The 20,000-nt window shown below is 39.5% G+C and overlaps 2 protein-coding genes across 2 annotated transcripts in view; both read right to left on the reverse strand.

Moving 5' to 3' along the window:
• The window catches only part of LOC146390975 (basement membrane-specific heparan sulfate proteoglycan core protein-like), a 13,266-nt gene extending 1,330 nt beyond the window's left edge, over positions 1 to 11,936 (reverse strand). Inside the window, exons 1-6 of the mRNA XM_084923854.1 lie at positions 11,827 to 11,936; positions 11,490 to 11,522; positions 8,625 to 8,897; positions 8,227 to 8,487; positions 3,559 to 3,831; positions 1,663 to 1,914 (exon numbers count right to left, since the gene is read on the reverse strand). Coding sequence (XP_084779980.1) covers positions 1,663 to 1,914; positions 3,559 to 3,831; positions 8,227 to 8,487; positions 8,625 to 8,897; positions 11,490 to 11,522; positions 11,827 to 11,863 — 1,129 coding nt within the window. The 5' untranslated portion in view covers positions 11,864 to 11,936. The remainder of the gene's footprint in view (positions 1 to 1,662; positions 1,915 to 3,558; positions 3,832 to 8,226; positions 8,488 to 8,624; positions 8,898 to 11,489; positions 11,523 to 11,826) is intronic.
• A 3,711-nt stretch (positions 11,937 to 15,647) lies between these two features.
• Positions 15,648 to 20,000, reverse strand: part of LOC146390976 (uncharacterized) — a gene marked incomplete at its 5' end in the record, with an annotated part of 10,203 nt that continues 5,850 nt past the window's right edge. Inside the window, 5 exons of the mRNA XM_084922489.1 lie at positions 15,648 to 16,038; positions 16,141 to 16,206; positions 16,454 to 16,516; positions 16,714 to 16,779; positions 17,396 to 17,458. Coding sequence (XP_084778615.1) covers positions 16,154 to 16,206; positions 16,454 to 16,516; positions 16,714 to 16,779; positions 17,396 to 17,458 — 245 coding nt within the window. The remainder of the gene's footprint in view (positions 16,039 to 16,140; positions 16,207 to 16,453; positions 16,517 to 16,713; positions 16,780 to 17,395; positions 17,459 to 20,000) is intronic.

Here is a 20,000-nt window from a genome sequence, read left to right on the forward strand (position 1 = left end):
CTTAAATTATAAAATATAAAACAACATAAACGATGGAATAACATTTTGGATGTAGAGAGCACAAACTCTGAGTGGTCAGTGACAGAAAAGCATAGATTACAGCTAAAGTCAGACTAAAATGAAGAAGTTAAACTACGTGTATCTTTTAAAGACAAGAAATGTGATAAATACTACTGAGTAAGAGTAAGTTAGTAAATTAAAGAAATATGAACATAAATCCAAGCAGGATGTCCTTAAAACTCCCTGAAAAGTCTTCAGTTAATCCAAATTGCTGCAGCAAGAGCAGCAATCTAGGGACTAGATTACTGACAGGGACTAGAAAGAGAGAACATATTTCTCCTATATTATTGGCTTCCCTTCATTGGCTTCCTGTTAAATTCAGAATTGAATTCAAAATCTTGCTCCTCACATACAAGGTCTTAAATAATCAGGCCCCATCTTATCTTAAGGACCTTATAGTACCATATCATTCCATTAGAACGGATCGCCCCATGCGTGGGGCTGGATGGCGCTAACGCGTCAACGAGCTAACTGCGCTAACGCGTTGACGCCGTGCACCCCCACGCACGGGGCTAGATGCTAGATGTTTCTTACTGTTAAAAAGGAGTTTTTCCTTCTCACATTTCCTGAAGCACTTGCTCATAAAAGGTCATATGATTATTGGGTTTTCCTCTGTTTTCTTTGTATTATTGTAGTGTCTTTACCTTACAATATGAAGCACCTTGTGGCAACTGTTGTTGTGATTTGATGCTGTATAAATAAAACTGAATTCTAATTTTTACAATTTTTTTGAAAATATATAAAATGATTTATTAAATTAGGAATTTATATTAGATGCCTGAGTTAGCTTTTGTTGCTTGATATTTTTCATGGCTGGGCAAAAATGTTCACAAGCAAGAGGTTGAGGAAATGCAGTAGCATGCAAGGACCTGGAGCCACACATATGAAACATGCTGCAGAGACAGCCACCATTGGCTTTGAGGTATGAACCCTGAGTTGGTTAATGTGTTTCACCACACCAGACGGTCATAGCATGGTTTTGTGTGCGTACACCATACCAAAATAAATAAATAAATAAAAGCTGTGAGATGCTAAATTGACTCCAAACCCACAGGTAGCAGGACCTGGCTATCGTTGATGTATTAAAATGTTGAGCGATAGTAATAGATAAATAAAGAAGAATCAGCCCCTTCATCAGCAGTATGAGCTGCTGGCATCTAAATATTGTTTTGTTAACAGATTACTTTTATTTATTACTTATTTATTTTGTTGCTGGTACCTATATTCATCTTTTAAGAGCGATAAACAGAAAAGTTGTAACTGGTGTTCTATTCCTGTTAGGATTTTGCTGTAAATTGAAACAAAAGTAATTCAGATCTACTGTACAACAAAATATAACAGATTCTCATTTTGGCTCCCCAGGTTTTGAGAATTTTAGCAGTTTCACAATCTCTTACTGACAGATGACTTTTCTTTTACATTACATACATATATATATACACATCCCTTCTTTTGACTCTGCCTTAACCAAGTAGTTTAAGACATGGGACAAAAATAATGAATAATGAATGAATCAATAGCAAAGAAAATTTTGTCAGCTGTTAATTTGATGTTAATTATGGATGTAATTTGTTTTATATCTGAACAAAATGCAACACTTACCATTTGTCTCAATTGTGACTGAAACACTGTCCTCTGTGAAGAAAACTGGGTCTCCTCTTCCTCCTCTGCAGTAATAGATGCCTCCTTCTGAGACACTGAAAGTGTGGGATGATGTTCCGTTTGTTATTCTCTGGGCTGCAGAAGACTCTGAGGTACGTCTGAACCAGTAATATCTCCATCCTGCAGAGTCGTTCACAGAGCAGTTCAGGGTCACGCTGCCCCCCGCTGAGGCCCGAGGTTTTTCAGTTTGTGCTGGTCAGTTTGGAAAACACAAGTAAAGCATTAAGGTAGAAAAAAGATGGTTACTTTATTACATCTTAATAGAAAAGAATGCCAATATTGTTAATTATTATACATGTAATCCATAACATCGATGCAGGACATGCAAATCTCATAAATGCAAATTTTATTCACAGTATAACATAGAAAACCTATCAAAATGTTTAAAGTGATAAACATATTTAAATTAAAATAAAAATATTTGCTAATTACTTATCCTTATCAAGGTCATAGGGGGGCTGGATTTCTATCCCAGCTACCACAAGGCAAGATGCAAGGTACACCATGGAGATGTCGCCAGGCTGATGCCCTGGAGACAGGCCTGGGGAGGGTGCACAAGTTGAGCACCTACTTGCTGGGCCTTAGCCCATGGGGCCCAGCTGGGCGCAGCCCAAAAAAAGGACATGGGACCACCCGCCTGTAGACCTGCCATCCACAGGAGGCGGGCAAAAGGGCGACTGCAGTGTGTGCTTGGTGGCAGTCAATGGCATAAACCGTGGCAGACAGATCCCTGGCAAACCGATGGTTTGTTCTCTGCACCTTCAGGTTGGGGAAAGGGTCCTGACTGTCGTCTGCAGTTATGCACTGAACAACAGTACCTGCCCTTGTTGAAATCCATGGGTGGCTTGCTTGAGAGTGCTCCACCTGGGGACTCTGTCGTCTACTGGGAGACTTCAACACTCACGTGGGAAACTACACTGAGACCTGGAGGGGTTTGATTGGGAACAATGGCCTGCCTGACCTGAACCTGAGTGGTGTACTGTTACTTACTTTGACAGCATTCTGAGGGAGAATGCGGACATTGAGTCTGAATGGACCATTTTAAGCACCTCCATTGCTGAGGCTGCTGCACTGAGCTCCGGCTGCAAGGTGGTTGGTGCCTGTAGTGGTGGTAACCCCCGAAACAACTGGTGGGCACCAGAGGTGAAGGGAGCCATCAGGCAGAGGAAGGAGTCATGTTGGGCTGTTCAGCTGAGTTTAAAGTGGCAGAAATAAGAATCAGTACCTCCAAGTCTGAGGCCTGAGGTCCTCAGCTGGAAAAGGGTGGCATGCCCACTCCAGGTCAGGGATAAGTTGCTGCCCCAAGTAGAGGAGATTAAGTATCTTGGGGTCTATTTCACGGGTGAGGAGAGGAGGAGGCTTGGAAATCTGCAGTTATTGGTTTCCTTTTATACACTCCACCTTAGCACTTTGTGACTTTGTGTCATAGTATCTGGTCAGGTGTCCCAGTATTCTGAGTTTTAAATTTATTCCTTCCTCAGGATTCCTCCCTCTAAAATACCCTGACCATTATTCTCATCACAGCCATCTGTTATGTGTTTTTTAACTTTTTGAGTTTACTATTAGCCATTTATCATCACCTTATCTTTATCAAAAATAAAACATATAACTGATAGATTATGCTATTTCAAACATATGAGTGTACTGGTTGGAAAACAACTAGCTAGTTAATAAACAAACTGGAAGACTGAACAACAAGACAGAATCAAAATATTTTGGAAATACATTCAATTGGCTTTGAAAGTATTAAAGTATAGAATGACAGACAAACAGCACAGATCACAAATACAATGAGTCACTGTGCCTTGTCAGAAATACTGTAACAGTTAAACTCACAGGTTTCCTCCACAATGAATTCACTGCTGTCCTCTGTGTGGTAAACTGGATCTCCTCTCCCTCCTCTGCAGTGGTACAGACCTCCTTGTGAGACACTAATAACTCTGTTTTCTTCATTTCCTCTCATGAGCTGAGCTTTAGAAGAGACTGAATCACGTCTGAACCAGTCAAACTTCCAGCCAGCAGAGCCCTCCACAGAGCAGCTCAGTGTCACACTGCCCCCTGCTGGTATGGTTGAACTTTGTGGTGTCAGTGTGGCTCTGGGTTTATTTGCTGTTAAAGATACAGAAAGAGAAAAAACAGTAGATTGATGTCAATTTTCTTTAACAAGAATTTTGTTATGAAAACAATCACACTTTATACATTCAGTCAGTCATTTAAATTGTAGTGAGCTCCTACGTTAAGAAGTGGCTCGGACTTCCCAAATGCCTCATCAGCTTTGGACTCTATAGCAACAGGATATTGTCATTGCCTATCCCTAGCCTGGTAGAGGAGTTTAAATGTGCCAAAGTGAGGCTTGAGATGTCACTCACGGACTCCCAGGACTCCATGGTGAGAGGCACTGCTCCCACCATAGCTGGACTGGCCATCGGGCATACCGGGCAAATGCCCGGTGGGCCGCTGGCGATTTTTTGTTTTTATGGGCCGATCGATTTTTTTTTTTTTTTTTTGGAAGGGTATAAATAATGAAAGGTGTTGGATTGGCCAATTGGTCATGATCGACTCTGGGCTGGACCAATTACAGCCGAGGAGGTCGGATGCACCATCCCCCTTGTTTAGCAATCTTATAGACGAACTAAAGAAAATGGAGAACAAAAAAAGGAAAGGACGTGCAGAAAAAATTAGGGCCAAAAAGAAACAAGCCCTTCAGGCAGACGCTGCCAAATGTGTAAAAATAACTGAATTGTTTGGCAGTAGCTATGGCATAGCTTCCACAGATTTAGCAACATCAGCAAGTGGTGGAGGTCAGCAGGTGGATAAGGGAAAGGGGAGGCAAGAGGAGGAGAGACCCGAAGCGGCCGCCGGTCATAGTGGCAGAGGAACTGAACTTCAGGTAAGAAGTTATGACCTGCTGTCTATCTGTGTCAGATATAAACCAAGTTTAGTTGTAGTTTGTTTTCGTTGTGCTGACTTTTTACAGTCGCTTAGAATAACTGGTACTGCGTACTAGTGATGGGATTTCTGGCTCTTTTTAGAGATCCGGCTCTTTCGGCTCGGCTCACTAAAAAGAGCCGGCTCTTTCGGCTCCGAACCGGCTCTTCAGGTTGTTTTGTTGCTTTAATTAATTTATCATTAACAATAATATAAAATTATGCAGAAAAGGAATTACTAATGTAAAAAAAGTGGTTTTATTTATATATGTTTATATATGGCCCCTAGAGACAAAGCACGTACAAACTCTAAAGCATATACAAACTCCAAAAAGCACGTACAAACTCCAAAACACATTTCTAGCGTTAACTGAACTTCCAAAACAGAGCTACCCAGATCACTTAAATTACACAATTGAAAGCATGTGTGTATTGTTTGTGTATTTATAGACAAGCACTCATATTTATTCAAATAATTTAAAAAAAAAGTTCATTTACCTGTTACTACCACACACCAAATCCGGTTGTTGATACTTGCTGGCTTGTGTAGCCACTAGGTAACAAAAGCTCAACACTGCGCCCCAGCATCCTGGAGCACTTCTGTTGTCTTTTGTACGTGATTCTGAGTTTGTACGTGCTTCTGAGTTTTTACGTGTTTTGGAGTTTGTACATGCTTCGGGGTTTGTAAGTGCGTCTGAGTTTTTACGCGTTTTGGAGTTTTTACGCGTTTTGGAGTTTGTACATGCTTAGGAGTTTGTACGTGTTTTGGAGTTTATACGTGCTTTGTCTCTAAGGGCCACCATAAATATACTTTATTTATTCACTCCACATGAAATGTAATAAATAAATCATATAATACAAAAAACAACTATTTACATTTTAAACTTTTAACTATTTAAATTTTCAGCTTTTTCCTTTTAAACAAATTTAACGTGAAACAACACAAAACACTGCAAACCACAACACAATTAAATATAAATTAAAATATTAAAACAAAAAGAAGATGCACATTCTCTGTCATATGGGCCTGCATGATTTCTGAATCCTTTATCATCTGCAACTGAAAATAGTGGATGATTACTATACCTTTCTAATGTGACGTTGTTGTCCCTTGCTCTTTTTCTCTCTGGCTCTGTTCCTGTGCTACTGCAAGTGTAACTAACGCCCCTCCCCCCTCTGCCCAGCGCAAAGTACAGGCCGCGTGTGTGGAGTTTAGCGGAAAAAAGGGCGAGAGAGAGGGTGAGAGAAAGAAAAAAAAACCTCACGCTCCCAATAAGGAGCCGGCTCGCGTCGTTCACTTCAAAGAGTCGGCTCTAAGAGCCATTTCGTTCGCAAACGACCCATCACTACTGCGTACTAGCTAGCATGACGGAGTTTATATACTGCTGGGCGGGTGCTATGAAGTTACTGATAGTAAATTTTATTTTATGCTTGAGGTTAGTTTCTCAAACTCCTCAAAATCTTAACAAATTGTGCCAATCCTTACATGTTGCACCAGGCTGATTTATCATCAAAAGTGGAGAAGTCTGTGACAGAGGAGACAGAAGAGCAGCAGAGAGAGATGGAGCAAGAGAGAGAAATAAAAGAGCAGGAGAGAGAGATGGAGATGGAGAGATGACTTTATGTCATCCATGAGGGATGCATTTGACATATGTTTCACATATTATAGCCCAACAAGTTACTTATAGCAATTTAAATACGAGCAATCAGTTTTTGGCAAATACCGGAAATCAGTTTTTGGCAGACAATCACCTTTTGGCACAACACTGGCTATTGCAGTTAATAATACAACAGCTTCTTGCCATTTTTTGTGTTTCTTTTTATCGCTGTGTAACTGAGTTCAATTGAAAGCCTGCATGCGCTAGTACCTCTTGCCACAAGTTCCCAGAATCGTTTGCGGTTTTACCCCTGAATGACGTCACATTTTTGGTGGGCCGGTCTCTAGTCAAAATGCCCGGGCCGATTTTTTGTCCCAGTCCAGCCCTGGCTCCCACCCTAGCAAGTGGGAGAGTGTCTAAAAGAGGAAACTCTTATGGAGTGAAATCTGGGGAGTTTCATCATCCGAGCGACACACAATGTGCTACCTTCCCCAATAAATCTGCAGCTGTGGTTTGGAAAGGACCCATCCGGCCCCCTGTGTACAATCCCAGCCACACTCAAGCACATCTTGGTTGGTTGTAGGACCAGCCTTACTCAGGGCAGATACACATGGAGACACAACCAGGTCCTCAGTTGTCTAGCCGAGAAAGTTGAGTATAAAAGAAAATCCATCAAAGCTCAACCTTTCACAAACCAGTAGAAGTGTCAGTTTTCATCAGAATTTGTCCAGGAGGGAGACAAGCTGAGGCCAAGTCCCTCAACCCCAGACCTGGGCCCACTGAAGGTTGCCAGGGATTGGCAGATGCATGTGGACTTGGATCAGAGGCTAATTTTTCCCACCGAGATCGTAACAACTGCTCTGCGACCAGACCTTGTCCTTTGGTCTAACTCCCAAAAACTTGCGTACGTCATTGAGCTGATGGTACCATGGGAGGAAGCAATTGAGGAAGCTTTTGAGCTTAAGAAGCTCAAAGTACAGAGGCTGGAAGATCAAGTTGTGCCCAGTGGAAGTGGGGTGCAGGGGCTTTGTTGCCAGTACAACAGCAAAACTGCTTAGAGAGATTGGGATCAGAGGACAGGCGCAACGGCAGGCTAAACGGCCGGGTAAAAGACCGAAAGTTGAGGGATAACGATGTGTGCCGCTGGTAAAGTTTCTGGGCTGCCTTTTCTCATAACAGCCATTCCTCAAGATTTTCTCCATTTAAAGCAATGCATTATCAGGGACTGTAACATCTAGTCCTTTTACTGAACCTGTTTTTTCAAACTGTTTTTGGAGTTTATTATATATATTACATCTCACCACTTTACAGCGTCATGTATCTTTGCAGAGTAAAAAATGACCTTTGCTCATATAAAAAAAAATCAAATTAAGAACATGATAGACACATGGAATCATTATAAAGCTGGTTTTTGTTTTGTTTTGTTTTTAAGTTTGTTGTTAAGAATACTTTTTTCTGGAAAGTCATAATTTTGGAAAGTGGGAAACTGAACATAAACAGATGAATCCCAGTGCAAACCAATTCTCAGCTTTTAAATTGTATGGGGAAGGTGTGTAGTCAAATACCCCAGTGTTTACTCTGACCAGTTATTTTTGCAGATGTACATTTACTTTAATGACTGTAGCTTTTTTACACGACAATTTGCTGTTGTTTCTAAGTATGTTAGGATGTTACAGTATTTAATAAAGGGATTATAAATTTGAGTGGGGTGAAAGTCATTAGGTCCCTTTACCATCACCGTCACCACAACTGCCTCAGACTCGGTATTCAGACTTGGTGCAATCTAAACATCCCCTCAGTATTTTAGCTACGTGACGTAGAGGCACACATAGACTGACTAAAATTATCAAAAGATTTTACTGATTTCTTAACACTGTACATTCCCTTTTGAGAAATAATATTATAGGTCTCCCTTTCCTGTCTTTCACATGTGTACATTAAATCTATTTTTTTTATGAATGCTAGACAGTTCAACTCACACAAGACAATCAGTGTGAAGGGGTCACTCCATTTTGCTAAGAGATAGTCACTGCTACCCCGACATTTGTAGTCTCCACTGTGGGACACTGAAACTCTGCTGATCCTGTATTCACTGGATGTTTCAGGGATGTTTGGGTTTGGTGATTTCCATTCATATGTCATCTCCTTGTCTTCCCCTCCCTGGATCTCACATTGAAGGATGATTGTCTCACCAATGAACATCTGAGGCCAACGGTGTTGCGACTTTACCACATACAGGACTGTTCCCAAAAAACAAACACAATGTGAAGAAAAACACAAATATAAAAAGAGAAAAGGAGTTAACAGGTAAAAGGTTTATGAAGTGTTACTTTGATGTCAGTGATTAGTATTTGTTATTTCAAAATGTAACACTCACCCCGTTTCTTAATTTTAACTGGAACGCTGTCCTCTGTGAAGAAAACTGGATCTCCTCTCCCTCCTCTGCAGTAATAGATGCCTCCTTCTGAAATACTGATCGTGTGCTCTGATGTTCCAGCTCCTATTTTCTGAGCAGCAGAAAACTCTGAATCACGTCTGAACCAGTCAAACTTCCAGCCAGCAGAGCCCTCCACAGAGCAGCTCAGTGTCACACTGCCCCCTGCTGGTATAACTCCCTCATGTGCTGTTATTAAGGCCCGAGGTTTACTGGCTGTTTAAAGTAAAATATAAAACAAGTAAAACACAAAGATATGACTTGCTTCGGCAATACATTTGTTATAGAAATTTTAAAAAATCATTATCTGGTTTGTGAGCTATTATGGACTGAAGCTATTAAGTTTTCCTTAATAACTTATATTCTAAGGCAGTAGAGTTTTATGTGATATCAGTCAGCCATATAGGTAATTTGTGCTGGGAGCATCTGGCAGAGTCCCCAGTTATTCATTGTTTTTTTTATTTATGCAGGTAAAAACATCATTGAGATTAGAGATTTATTTTTTCAAGAGAGACCTGAATGTCACAAATCACCCTGGTATGGATATCCTATCTATTCTCAATATGTCCTGGGATTGCTCGGGGCTACCTTCGGTAGGACATGCCTGGAACACCTCACTGAGGAGGTTCCCAGGATATCTGAACCACCTTGTGGTTAATGCCAGTGTGATTGAGGATTTCTTTAAAGTATTACTTCTATACCCAACTGTCTCCTGAACTAAGTGTGCCATATTCCCATGGTTGCACTGCTTTCCTTCCTGAGTTTGCCAGTATCACTTTTAATAATAATAATAATAATAATAAGAAGAAGAAGAAGAAGAAGAATGGATTGGATTTTATATAGCGCTTTTCAAGGCACCCAAAGCGCTTTACAATGCCACTATTCATTCACTCTCGCATTCACACATTAAGTCAACCAAAGGTTTTGTGACATGGAACCAAACTTCTACCACACCTGAGTTTGTAATTAAGCGATTGCCAGAGTTGCACACCCCTTCATTTATTGGTACCTGTCAGGTACAGGCTAACCAAGCACAATAGGACTGCTTTGTCAGCTTGACTATTATTTTCACATACAATAGTCTGATTCTGGAATTACTGCAACAACAGGCAACAACCATCTTGTTTTCCCCAGCTCTATATATCCACTCCAGCAATGGGGGTGCAGAATAACAGCTTCCTCCAACTATCCTCGTCTCTCATTTTTGATTTTCTTTGTTATGCAGATGATACACAGTCCTATCTCTCCCTAAAACCAGGCGTTGATAGCACATTGCAGAAAGTTTCAGATTGTCTTAGTGACATAAATTGCTGGATGTCTTTGAACTTTCTCAAACTAAACCATGACAAAAGTGACATTACAATTTTTGGCAAACAAGACTCTGTTAGTCTCACAAGAAATGACTTGGGCCCACGATCAGGTAATCTACATCCCCATGTTAAAAATCTTGAGGATTCTACCCTCAAGCTGTACAAACAAATAAATTGAGTTGTTGTTGGCAGTTTCTTCCAGCTCAGGAGCATTTCTAAACTCAAAACTATCTTGTCATCTAAAGATCTGGAAACCGTTATCCATGCCTTTATTTCATCACATCTTGATTTCTGTAACTCTCTTTATTTACGCGTCTGTCAATCAAGCCTGTCCCGCCTGTTCAAAATGCAGCCGCAAGGCTCCTGATGGATACCAGAAAGAGAGACAGTATTACTCCGATACTCACATCTTTACATTGGCTGCGAGTTAAATACCAAATTGATTTCAAGGTTTTATTATTTGTTTTTAAAGCCCTCCATGGCTTGGCTCCAGCTTACATTTCAGATCTCCTTAGCCTGCACCTACCCACTCGAACTCTGTGTTCCTCCAGTCAGATGCTTTTACTGGTTCCACGCTCCCAGTTAAAATCCAGAGGTGACAGGGCTTCCTCCATCGCTGCTCCGAGACTCTGGAACAGTCTTTCTCTTTTATAAAATTGTCTTCCTCTTTGGAAATCTTCAAATCAAATTTGAAGACCTACCTATTTTCAAAGACTTTCGGATCTGATGCCGCTTTTGTTCCATTTTAGCTATTCTGGTGTTTTATCTCATTGGATCATTTATGCACGTGTATATGTATACATGTATTTATGTCCACATGCGTACCCGTGTGTGTGTGTGTGTGTGTGCATATATGCATGTATATGTATGTGCATATGTACTGGTACATATATACTTGTAAAAACAAATGTATATAAGAGTCTGTTTGGGTGTGTGTATATATTTGGATGTTTTGTAATGTTTTTAACTCATTTATTTTAATTCTTTCTTTTATTTGATTACATTATCCCTGTTCAGCACTTTGGCCGATACTTGATGTCTTTTAAATGCGCTATACAAATAAAGCTGACTTGACTTGACTTCATGAATCCACTGCTAAGTCTCCTTGTCCTTTTTCTTCTGTCAAGAGAATACATCGACTATGTTCCTCATGGTTTCCCTCACCTCTACAATTGTACTTTCCCAGTCGTCTGGTAATTCTTGCCTACCACCCAGATCTATCTCAACTCCTCCCTGTGCAGCATTCTTCCTCCTTCAACTTTCACCATTTAATTCTTCCCTTTGCCTTCAGTCGCTTCCTCTTCTTCTTGATTTAAAAAAGTCTCGATTCCTCTTCTTAATATTCAAAGTAATTTATATGTGCAGTATCTCATTATTAGGACATTGGCAAATTCAAGAGATTAATTTCATTCAAGAGGTAATGGCAATAAATATGAAAATAAATAAATAAAGACTGAATTACATTTGAGGAAAACAAGAAAGAAAGAAAAAATCTCACCTGTAGCATTTCCATAGAAGACCGTACTGAGCACTGAAATGAAGATTGAAACCTGATCAGATTTTGTTAAACCTGTTTTTGATAAAGTTAAGGAATCACTCAATATAATTATATTGAAATAAACTTTAAATGTGCTACATTCAAGACAAATTGTATTGTCTGGAAATTTACTGTAATTCTCATAATTCAGTTCAGTTCAGTTTTATTTATTTAGCTTCAAATCACAACAACAGCCACATCAAGGTACTTTACATTGTAAGATAAAGACCCTACAATAATACAGAAACATGTTCAATAATTTGTGATACTCATAAGACACAGTTATGAATGTACTCACATAATAAATCAAGCATGCAGAACAAAGAGTGCCTCATTGTCACACCCAACCCTGCTGCAGTGCTAAAGTCAACGTGTTCTAACGGTGAAGCTGTTTCCTTGTAAAGTGTCTTTGTGCTTCCTTCCCCTTTATAATGAGCTCATAGAACTATAAACAGCTACACAAACCACAGCAGCACTGTTCCACTGCTGACATTTGTTGTCCACATCAGCTTGCTTCTTGTGCCAAGAAAGGTTAAAACAGTCACATTATGTTCTGCATTTATTTATGTAATTATCATTCTCAGTGATCATAGCACTACTTTCTGGTTGCAGTGGTTCCCATCATTGGTAATTCACTATGAAATACATGCATCATCTAAACTACTACATGGACTAGTGTGATTACATTTGTTTCCTCGTTACAATATTAAACATCAGTCAACAATGAGGAAAAATTGCCATTTGTTTGCCTGACAAACACACTCTTTGCAGCTTCTCTACACATCTACACACACGCACACACACACACACACACACACACACGCACACACACGCACACACACAAAGATATGTGTCATGGCCATAGTCACTCCAGTTCTCTCAAATTTTTCATAGCCTTGCATTATCACTATGGGTAGTGCAGTGCAAAAGGAGCACCATTAAATTCCCACTGTGCTCTTCTTGACTAGATTCCTTTTTTGATCGTCTGCTTAAACATTTGGTGAACATAAAAGCAGCTCTAAGCTACAGCCTGCATTTCCTTTTCTTTAGATGATGTAATTCATCAGGTCACTTTCAGTACATAAAAATAAGTATAGCAGAATGGACAGAAACTACATATGCACATATGCAAAGCTGACACAAAAAGAAAGTAGTACAATTTACTGTACTAATTATTTAACTTTTATTAAAAAGAATACAGCATTTATCATCTGCAAAGTCTTGAACTCTACAGGTGAAGTTGTTGCTGACATGATCACAGTGTATAGTGATACAGTGCTCCCATCAGAAGTCAGAGTGCAACACTGTCAAAACAGCAACATCCGATCAATTGTTTAACCTCTTATCTAATTCAAAGTGACACAGGGACAAAAAGTGGTGTACATCTTGGAAAGGTCGCCACATTATCAGAGGGTCAACATAGAGAGAGAGAATCAGCCATTCTCAAGCACATCTTTGGTCTGTCAGAGGAAGTCAGAGTAAAGTTTATTCTGGCTTACTCTGTGGGAAACGCCACAGAGAAATATATGAGCAGGCTGTGGTTAGTACTGTGAGCCAAGTGTGCTAATCATAGATAGACATTTAATTTTAAATATAAAAAAAAATGTGATCCCACACATAATTCTCTATCATCTTGATGAAGATGTTGGAAGGGACTGGGACCAGAACAATGAACCTTAGGTGCCTTGGTTGGAGGTCAACTGTAGCAGCGCAGGAACACAGAGGCCCTTGGAACTCGGTGGCAAAAAATCCATGGCGTCTGGTCCCGGTTGCTCAGGGCCCATGGGCTCTGATTCTGTTTGTATGGGATGACTGGTGACTAGAGCAGCACTGAAGGCTTCAGAGATGACTCAGGAAGCTGGAGCTGCTCAGGAGGCTCTGGTAGCCTGGGTTTCTAAAGCTTGAGCTGTACAGGGCTCACAGATTAGCAATTATCCTGGGCAACATAGGTGGGAGCTTCTACCTGGAAGAGGGAGCTCGAGGAGTTAAGGTTGCAGATGCCTCAGACTAACTAGGTGCAGAACCACCAATGAACTGCTTGGTATCATCAAGGCAGAAGAGCTGGCCAACATTGAGTCAGGAATTTCCAGAAAAATGAGCAAAGGTGAGCTCCCCAGACATGCTGCAGGTCTTGGGCTGGTAACTACTACTTCACCATCAAGAGCTTCTTCATCGTGCGAGATGCAAGTACTGGCAGAGAAGAAGAAATGGTGAGCATGGAGGATGAAGAGTGAGGGGCTGGTGAAAGGCTAAGCCTGAGCAGAGGAGAAGTGGTGGACCAGGACATCTTTCTACATTGGTGCTGCAGTGGTGGAGAGAAGCCCTGTCAATGTGTCAGATCTTTTCGTCCATTTGCTTCACCAAGGACAGATCACACAAAGACCCCTTTAACAGCTCATTTGGGCAGCCTACGTGGATATGTAAATGATATGTCAATTACAGATAGGGTTGCCAACTTTTAAATATCAAATAAGGGACACTGTGGCGTGCCAGAAGCACAGTGCACAACAAGCTGGGCATAGTGAAAAATGCACTGTGTGTGACATTGCGGGTAACCATCAATTTTCATGATATTTGGTAGAATAAGGGACAAACCAATTTTGCTCATTATATGGGATGTGCCAGCTGAAATGGGACAGTTGGCAACACTAATTACAGAATACCCATATGAGGTCCTATACAGGCTCAGACTGAGTGTCATGTTGTGCTGTTTTTCTGTTCCTGTCCCTGAATCCTGGTTTGTCCCTCCTGGGGACAACTCTGTTTCTGCCTTTCTGCTCCCAGCAATTCTCCGGACTCCAAAAAGAACATAGATTGGACATTTCAGTTTCTCACTCTTCCACTTCTTCAGCCGGTGAGTCACAGACAGTTGTTCTGTGTCTATGCTCTCTGTCTACCAGCTGTCAGAGCTAAAATATATTTTCCATAAGCTTGCACACATTCAGCTTAGATTGTTCTTTGTCATTTTAGTTCTGTAGTCAAAGAGATGAAGATAAGGTCTTTCATGTGTAACCCTCTCAAGGTTATCCACTGCTGTTCAAGCCAGTGATTTAATGTTTAATGTATGCAGTACTAATTCTATCCAACAGGGGGCAGTGATGGCACTATAGTTGTCCTGCGCTGCGTTATGCGGCAAGAAGAAGAGCTGCAGCGGAGCAGATAGCCAGCAAGCTAGAAGAAGAACACACCGAGCGCATGGAGTACCGAAGAGAATAAGAACCTTTTTTCTAAGTGTTAAGGTTTTTATAGTTACAGACTATTAGGATTTGCTTACCACGCATCCCTTTTTTCCAGTTGTTTTTTACTGTGTTGAGACATAGTGCGAGAGACAGTTGCTGGATACTCGATCGGCGATTGGAAGGCGAATCCAGTGGGGCTTTTTCCAGAGACGTATCGCTCCACCCAGAAGGACGGTGAACGAGGATTTTACTCATCTTTGCAGATAAGCACTGGGCTTATCCACACACACACACACACTACCCGGCTAGATTGACAAAGTTTTTCTCAGAGCTCTGAATTTATTTTATTATTATTCTTTTTTACTTCAACACCATATTTTACTTTTTTTCCTTTCCTCACCAAACCAGAGTGGTTGGTGGAGGTAGAACTGTGACAAGAGACATAAATGGACTAATATGGAAACTGAACTGACTGATTGAAGGGGGGATTATATTGGGTTTTTGTCTCATAAGTGTTGTTAACATTCTGCATATTATTGAAGTTGCTGATGAGACTGTTATGTGTTGTGTTGTAATAAATGCCATAGAGTGTTCTCTATAAGACAGCATAAGGAAGTGTTCTAGTTTTCTTGTTCCTCTTCTCCTCATTGAAAGTACCTAGAATATCCATGTCCCTAAGTTAATCAATTAAGGGATCGATTACACATGACTCTGTGAAAAGCCCCGGGCAGATATTATTTTTGGGCCTTGCCACCACACTGAACTGGAGCAAACACAGCATCTCACATTCTGTATGTTTATATGTATGTATCTCTCTCTCTCAGACACACACACACACACACACACACAACCACAGACACACATATTGTAATATGAACGCATATTTTCATGGAGAAAAAGCAAATTATTCCATAATTGACATCAACAGGTTCATTAGTATTTTGCACAAATACAGTCAGATATATATCATATTATATCAGTCTTCTTTTAATAATGTAGAAGATTATTGCATACAAAAGTATACCGTGTTTATTGCCCAAACATTAATAAACCATATGTAACACTGAAAAAGCTGACTGTAAGTCATGCTGTTATCACTGAGTGAATAGAGAGAGCATGAAACTAAACAGAAGCACACCAGTTTGTAATTTTTTGTGCTAAAATACAGTAATATGTCTACAGTTATTAATACAGATATTGTATTTCATAATGATGATGACCTATAACTCTTATACTTATTGGGTGTGTATGACACTTGGGTAGCAGAGGAGCAACAGTGGCTTCATAAAAAGCTTCATTTTGGGGTTGCTGTTACAGCTCTCCTCACTGATCTGTAAAGCAAAAAAGACAAGATTTCCAATTTGAAACAATATTATGAGCTAAAGAACAAGAATAAATCATCACATCATACTCCATCATGTCAGCAGAAATACCTAGAGTGCTCCCTCATTTGACTTTAGAGTAAATTGCTTCATCAGCTGACACAAGACTTGATTTTCCTGTAATGGAGAGAAGTTTACTTAAAAGACTTGTGTAGTCTCATAATAATAACAACAACAACAACAACAAAAACAACAATAATTTTCTTAAACCACAGGTTAACAAAGTTTTCACTGTTTTTATTAGTGATATAAACAAAAATGCACACACACACAAACAAACAGATTTACATTTTTAAATTTAATCATAAATCATTATAATAAATTATCCATGTCATCACTGTAAATGATTGCAGTCTTTACTCACCCTTGTTTGTCTTAGTATTTCCTTTATCCCGGCAGTTGACCTGAGCATACATTGGACTGTCCTCTAAGAGAGATATGATATCTCAGCATACATTTAAATATTACACATTTTTTACATATATCTTTGCAAAAATGTGCAAAATATTAACTTTAAAGCTCAAATACTAAAGATAGTCATATCTAACTTTTGCCTTCAAAGTTTTATGCAAAAAATGTTAAGTGAGGATATAGTTAGATTTAATAATTATATTTTCATATTACCTTGAGCTCTTTTTAATTTGACTTCGGAGTAAACTGCTTCATTGGTTGATTCAGGACTTGATTTTCCTGTAAGTAGAAAGACAATTCTCATAATTAAAATCAATAACTGTTTTTTTATATCGTAGTTGTCCAAAAATTAGAAAATAAAACAGCACAAAAAAATAAATAAATAGAAAAAAACAAACAAAAAAAACCCATGGGCTTTTTTTGCTGCATGGAAGAGAAATCAAATCAAAGTTTTATATAGAAGCCTTGAAATATAAAATAAATTAATAATTAAAACAAATTAAATTTAAAAAATGATTAGTCATTAGATATGAATGCACCTGATTTTACTTGTGCTGAAACAGAGAATGGAATTGATTCTTCGTCTTCTTATTATTATTACTATTACTACTAATAAAAGTGCTTCCTAATGTGATTATTTATGCACTGCTACTGCTACACTGCTACAACAGTAATCTATAAGATATATTTTATACTTAAAAAAAAAATCAATGTACTTGTACTTAGACGAACAATTCATATAAAAAAGATTATATCAATTAAAAAAGATAAAAAAGAAGCTTTTATTAAATTATGTAAACTGTGAATAGAAATTGTAACATAGGAAGATTTACATCTTTAAGATAAGAAACAGACTGAACAATACTGTGTGGAGATGATGGCAGACTTTGCTCACCTTTGTTTTTCTTGGCTTTTTCTTTTTTGTGGTGGTTGATCTCAGCATACATCAGACTGTCCTCTAAAAGAGAAGTGATATTTATTCAGCAGAAATATGATATGTAGCTATTCACTGAAGGGACGAGGTTGACTGAAACTGAAATGAAAATCAACTGTTGTCTTTATGTATGCTTAGCTGTCTTAGAGAAAAGACATACAATGTGTTTTATATTTAAAGATATAGATAAGTTCATGTAGAGGAGACTGGGTATGGTTGTAACATGGGGAGAGTTGTAACGCCACTAATCTCATCCTATCTATCTCAGGGATGAGATAGGAGTCATATGATGATTTCAGTTTTTACCCACTTCCATCCCTGATTTCACATGGTGCTTGTCATGGTTGCAAGTGTATGCAGATTTTATTGAGAACAAACTGGTTGTGACATACAAAAGTTTTTTTGTTTTGTTTTTTGTAGCAAATTTGACCCATGCACAGCTACCAGTCTCCTTTTCTGGTCCTGGCAGCTACTGTAAAAATAGTGGATACATGATTATGATGATAGGACCATAGCTAGACTGGCCATCGGGCATACCGGGCATTTGCCCGGCGGGCCGATGGTCATTTTTCGTCTTTATGGGTTTTTTGTTGTTGGTTTTTTTTTTGTAATGGTATAATCAGATGCTGGCAGATGTGTAAAAATAAGTCAGTTGTTTGGTGGTGGCTATGGCGGAGCTTCCACAGAGGCCAGCAGGTGGATGAGGGAAATGGGAGGCAGGAGGAGGAGAGACCGGAGGCGGCCACCGGTCCCAGTGTCAGGTGAACTGAACTTCAGGTAAGAAGTTATGACCTGCAGTATCTGGGTCAGATATAAACCAAGTTCAGGTGTAGTTTCTTTTCGTTATGCTTACTTTTTACAGTCAGTTACAATAACTCGTACTGTGTACTAGCTAGCATGACGAAGTTTTGTCCCGTATTCAGAGAAAATATTATGCGTTTCGTATTGAGCTGAAAAGGAAGCGATTTGTTCCATACCTTAGCTGAAATTAAAAAGACACAAAGCTGGAGTTATTATGTGTCTTTGCTGTGCAGTTGCCTCTTCTTCTCTCATGCTCAGACCACACTCCACCACACAGACTTGCATTGTACTAACTTTTTACTAAGTGTCCGTCGTATTATGAAAGTTTGCTCTACTAAACTAATGTACACAGCCGCACATGCCAGGGTGTGTTTGAGTTATGGTCAGTCACAGAGAAATAGAGACAAAAACTGTTCTTTTATTCCAATACATCACTTTTTTGAAGCACATTCTCTGGTGTCGACTTACACTTCTCCCCAGCATGTGTTACAACCCACCCTGATTGTGGAGTAGGTGATAACAAAGGAACGCCATGTATTTAACATTAACACACAAGGTCTGTGGTATTCTTGCAGGGCTTTGAATGGTTGACATTTATAGGGAAAAAATGGGTAATTTGTGTAAAGGTTTGTGACCTCTAGCACAAAAATTAATTGCGTTATGGGTCATGGAGCAAAATGTGTTACAACCATACCTGGTCTCCCCTAAAACACGCAAACTAACAAAACAAAAAAAAAACCCAAAAACAAATATGGGGGAATATCTCTAAGAAACAGCTGGAAACCATTTCTAAAATCATACTTTAGATGCAATAAAAATAACATACTTAAAACAAACTAGACTCCTTGTTTTTTGGACATGAATTTCCACATGTGCGCAAGATTCAACTCTACAGGGAGTGCAGAATTATTAGGCAAGTTGTATTTTTGAGGAATAATTGTATTATTGAACAACAACCATGTTCTCAATGAACCCAAAAAACTCATTAATATCAAAGCTGAATGTTTTTGGAAGTAGTTTTTAGTTTGTTTTTAGTTTTAGCTATTTTAGGGGGATATCTGTGTGTGCAGGTGACTATTACTGTGCATAATTATTAGGCAACTTAACAAAAAACAAATATATACCCATTTCAATTATTTATTTTCACCAGTGAAACCAATATAACATCTCCACATTCACAAATATACATTTCTGACATTCAAAAACAAAACAAAAACAAATCAGCGACCAATATAGCCACCTTTCTTTGCAAGGACACTCAAAAGCCTGCCATCCATGGATTCTGTCAGTGTTTTGATCTGTTCACCATCAACATTGCGTGCAGCAGCAACCACAGCCTCCCAGACACTGTTCAGAGAGGTGTACTGTTTTCCCTCCTTGTAAATCTCACATTTGATGATGGACCACAGGTTCTCAATGGGGTTCAGATCAGGTGAACAAGGAGGCCATGTCATTAGTTTTTCTTCTTTTATACCCTTTCTTGCCAGCCACGCTGTGGAGTACTTGGACGCGTGTGATGGAGCATTGTCCTGCATGAAAATCATGTTTTTCTTGAAGGATGCAGACTTCTTCCTGTACCACTGCTTGAAGAAGGTGTCTTCCAGAAACTGGCAGTAGGACTGGGAGTTGAGCTTGACTCCATCCTCAACCCGAAAAGGCCCCACAAGCTCATCTTTGATGATACCAGCCCAAACCAGTACTCCACCTCCACCTTGCTGGCGTCTGAGTCGGACTGGAGCTCTCTGCCCTTTACCAATCCAGCCAC

The sequence above is a fragment of the Perissodus microlepis genome, chromosome 3 (genome assembly GCF_051167445.1).
Source record: "Perissodus microlepis isolate ML-2025 ecotype Zambia chromosome 3, ASM5116744v1, whole genome shotgun sequence".
Lineage (NCBI taxonomy): Eukaryota > Metazoa > Chordata > Actinopteri > Cichliformes > Cichlidae > Perissodus > Perissodus microlepis.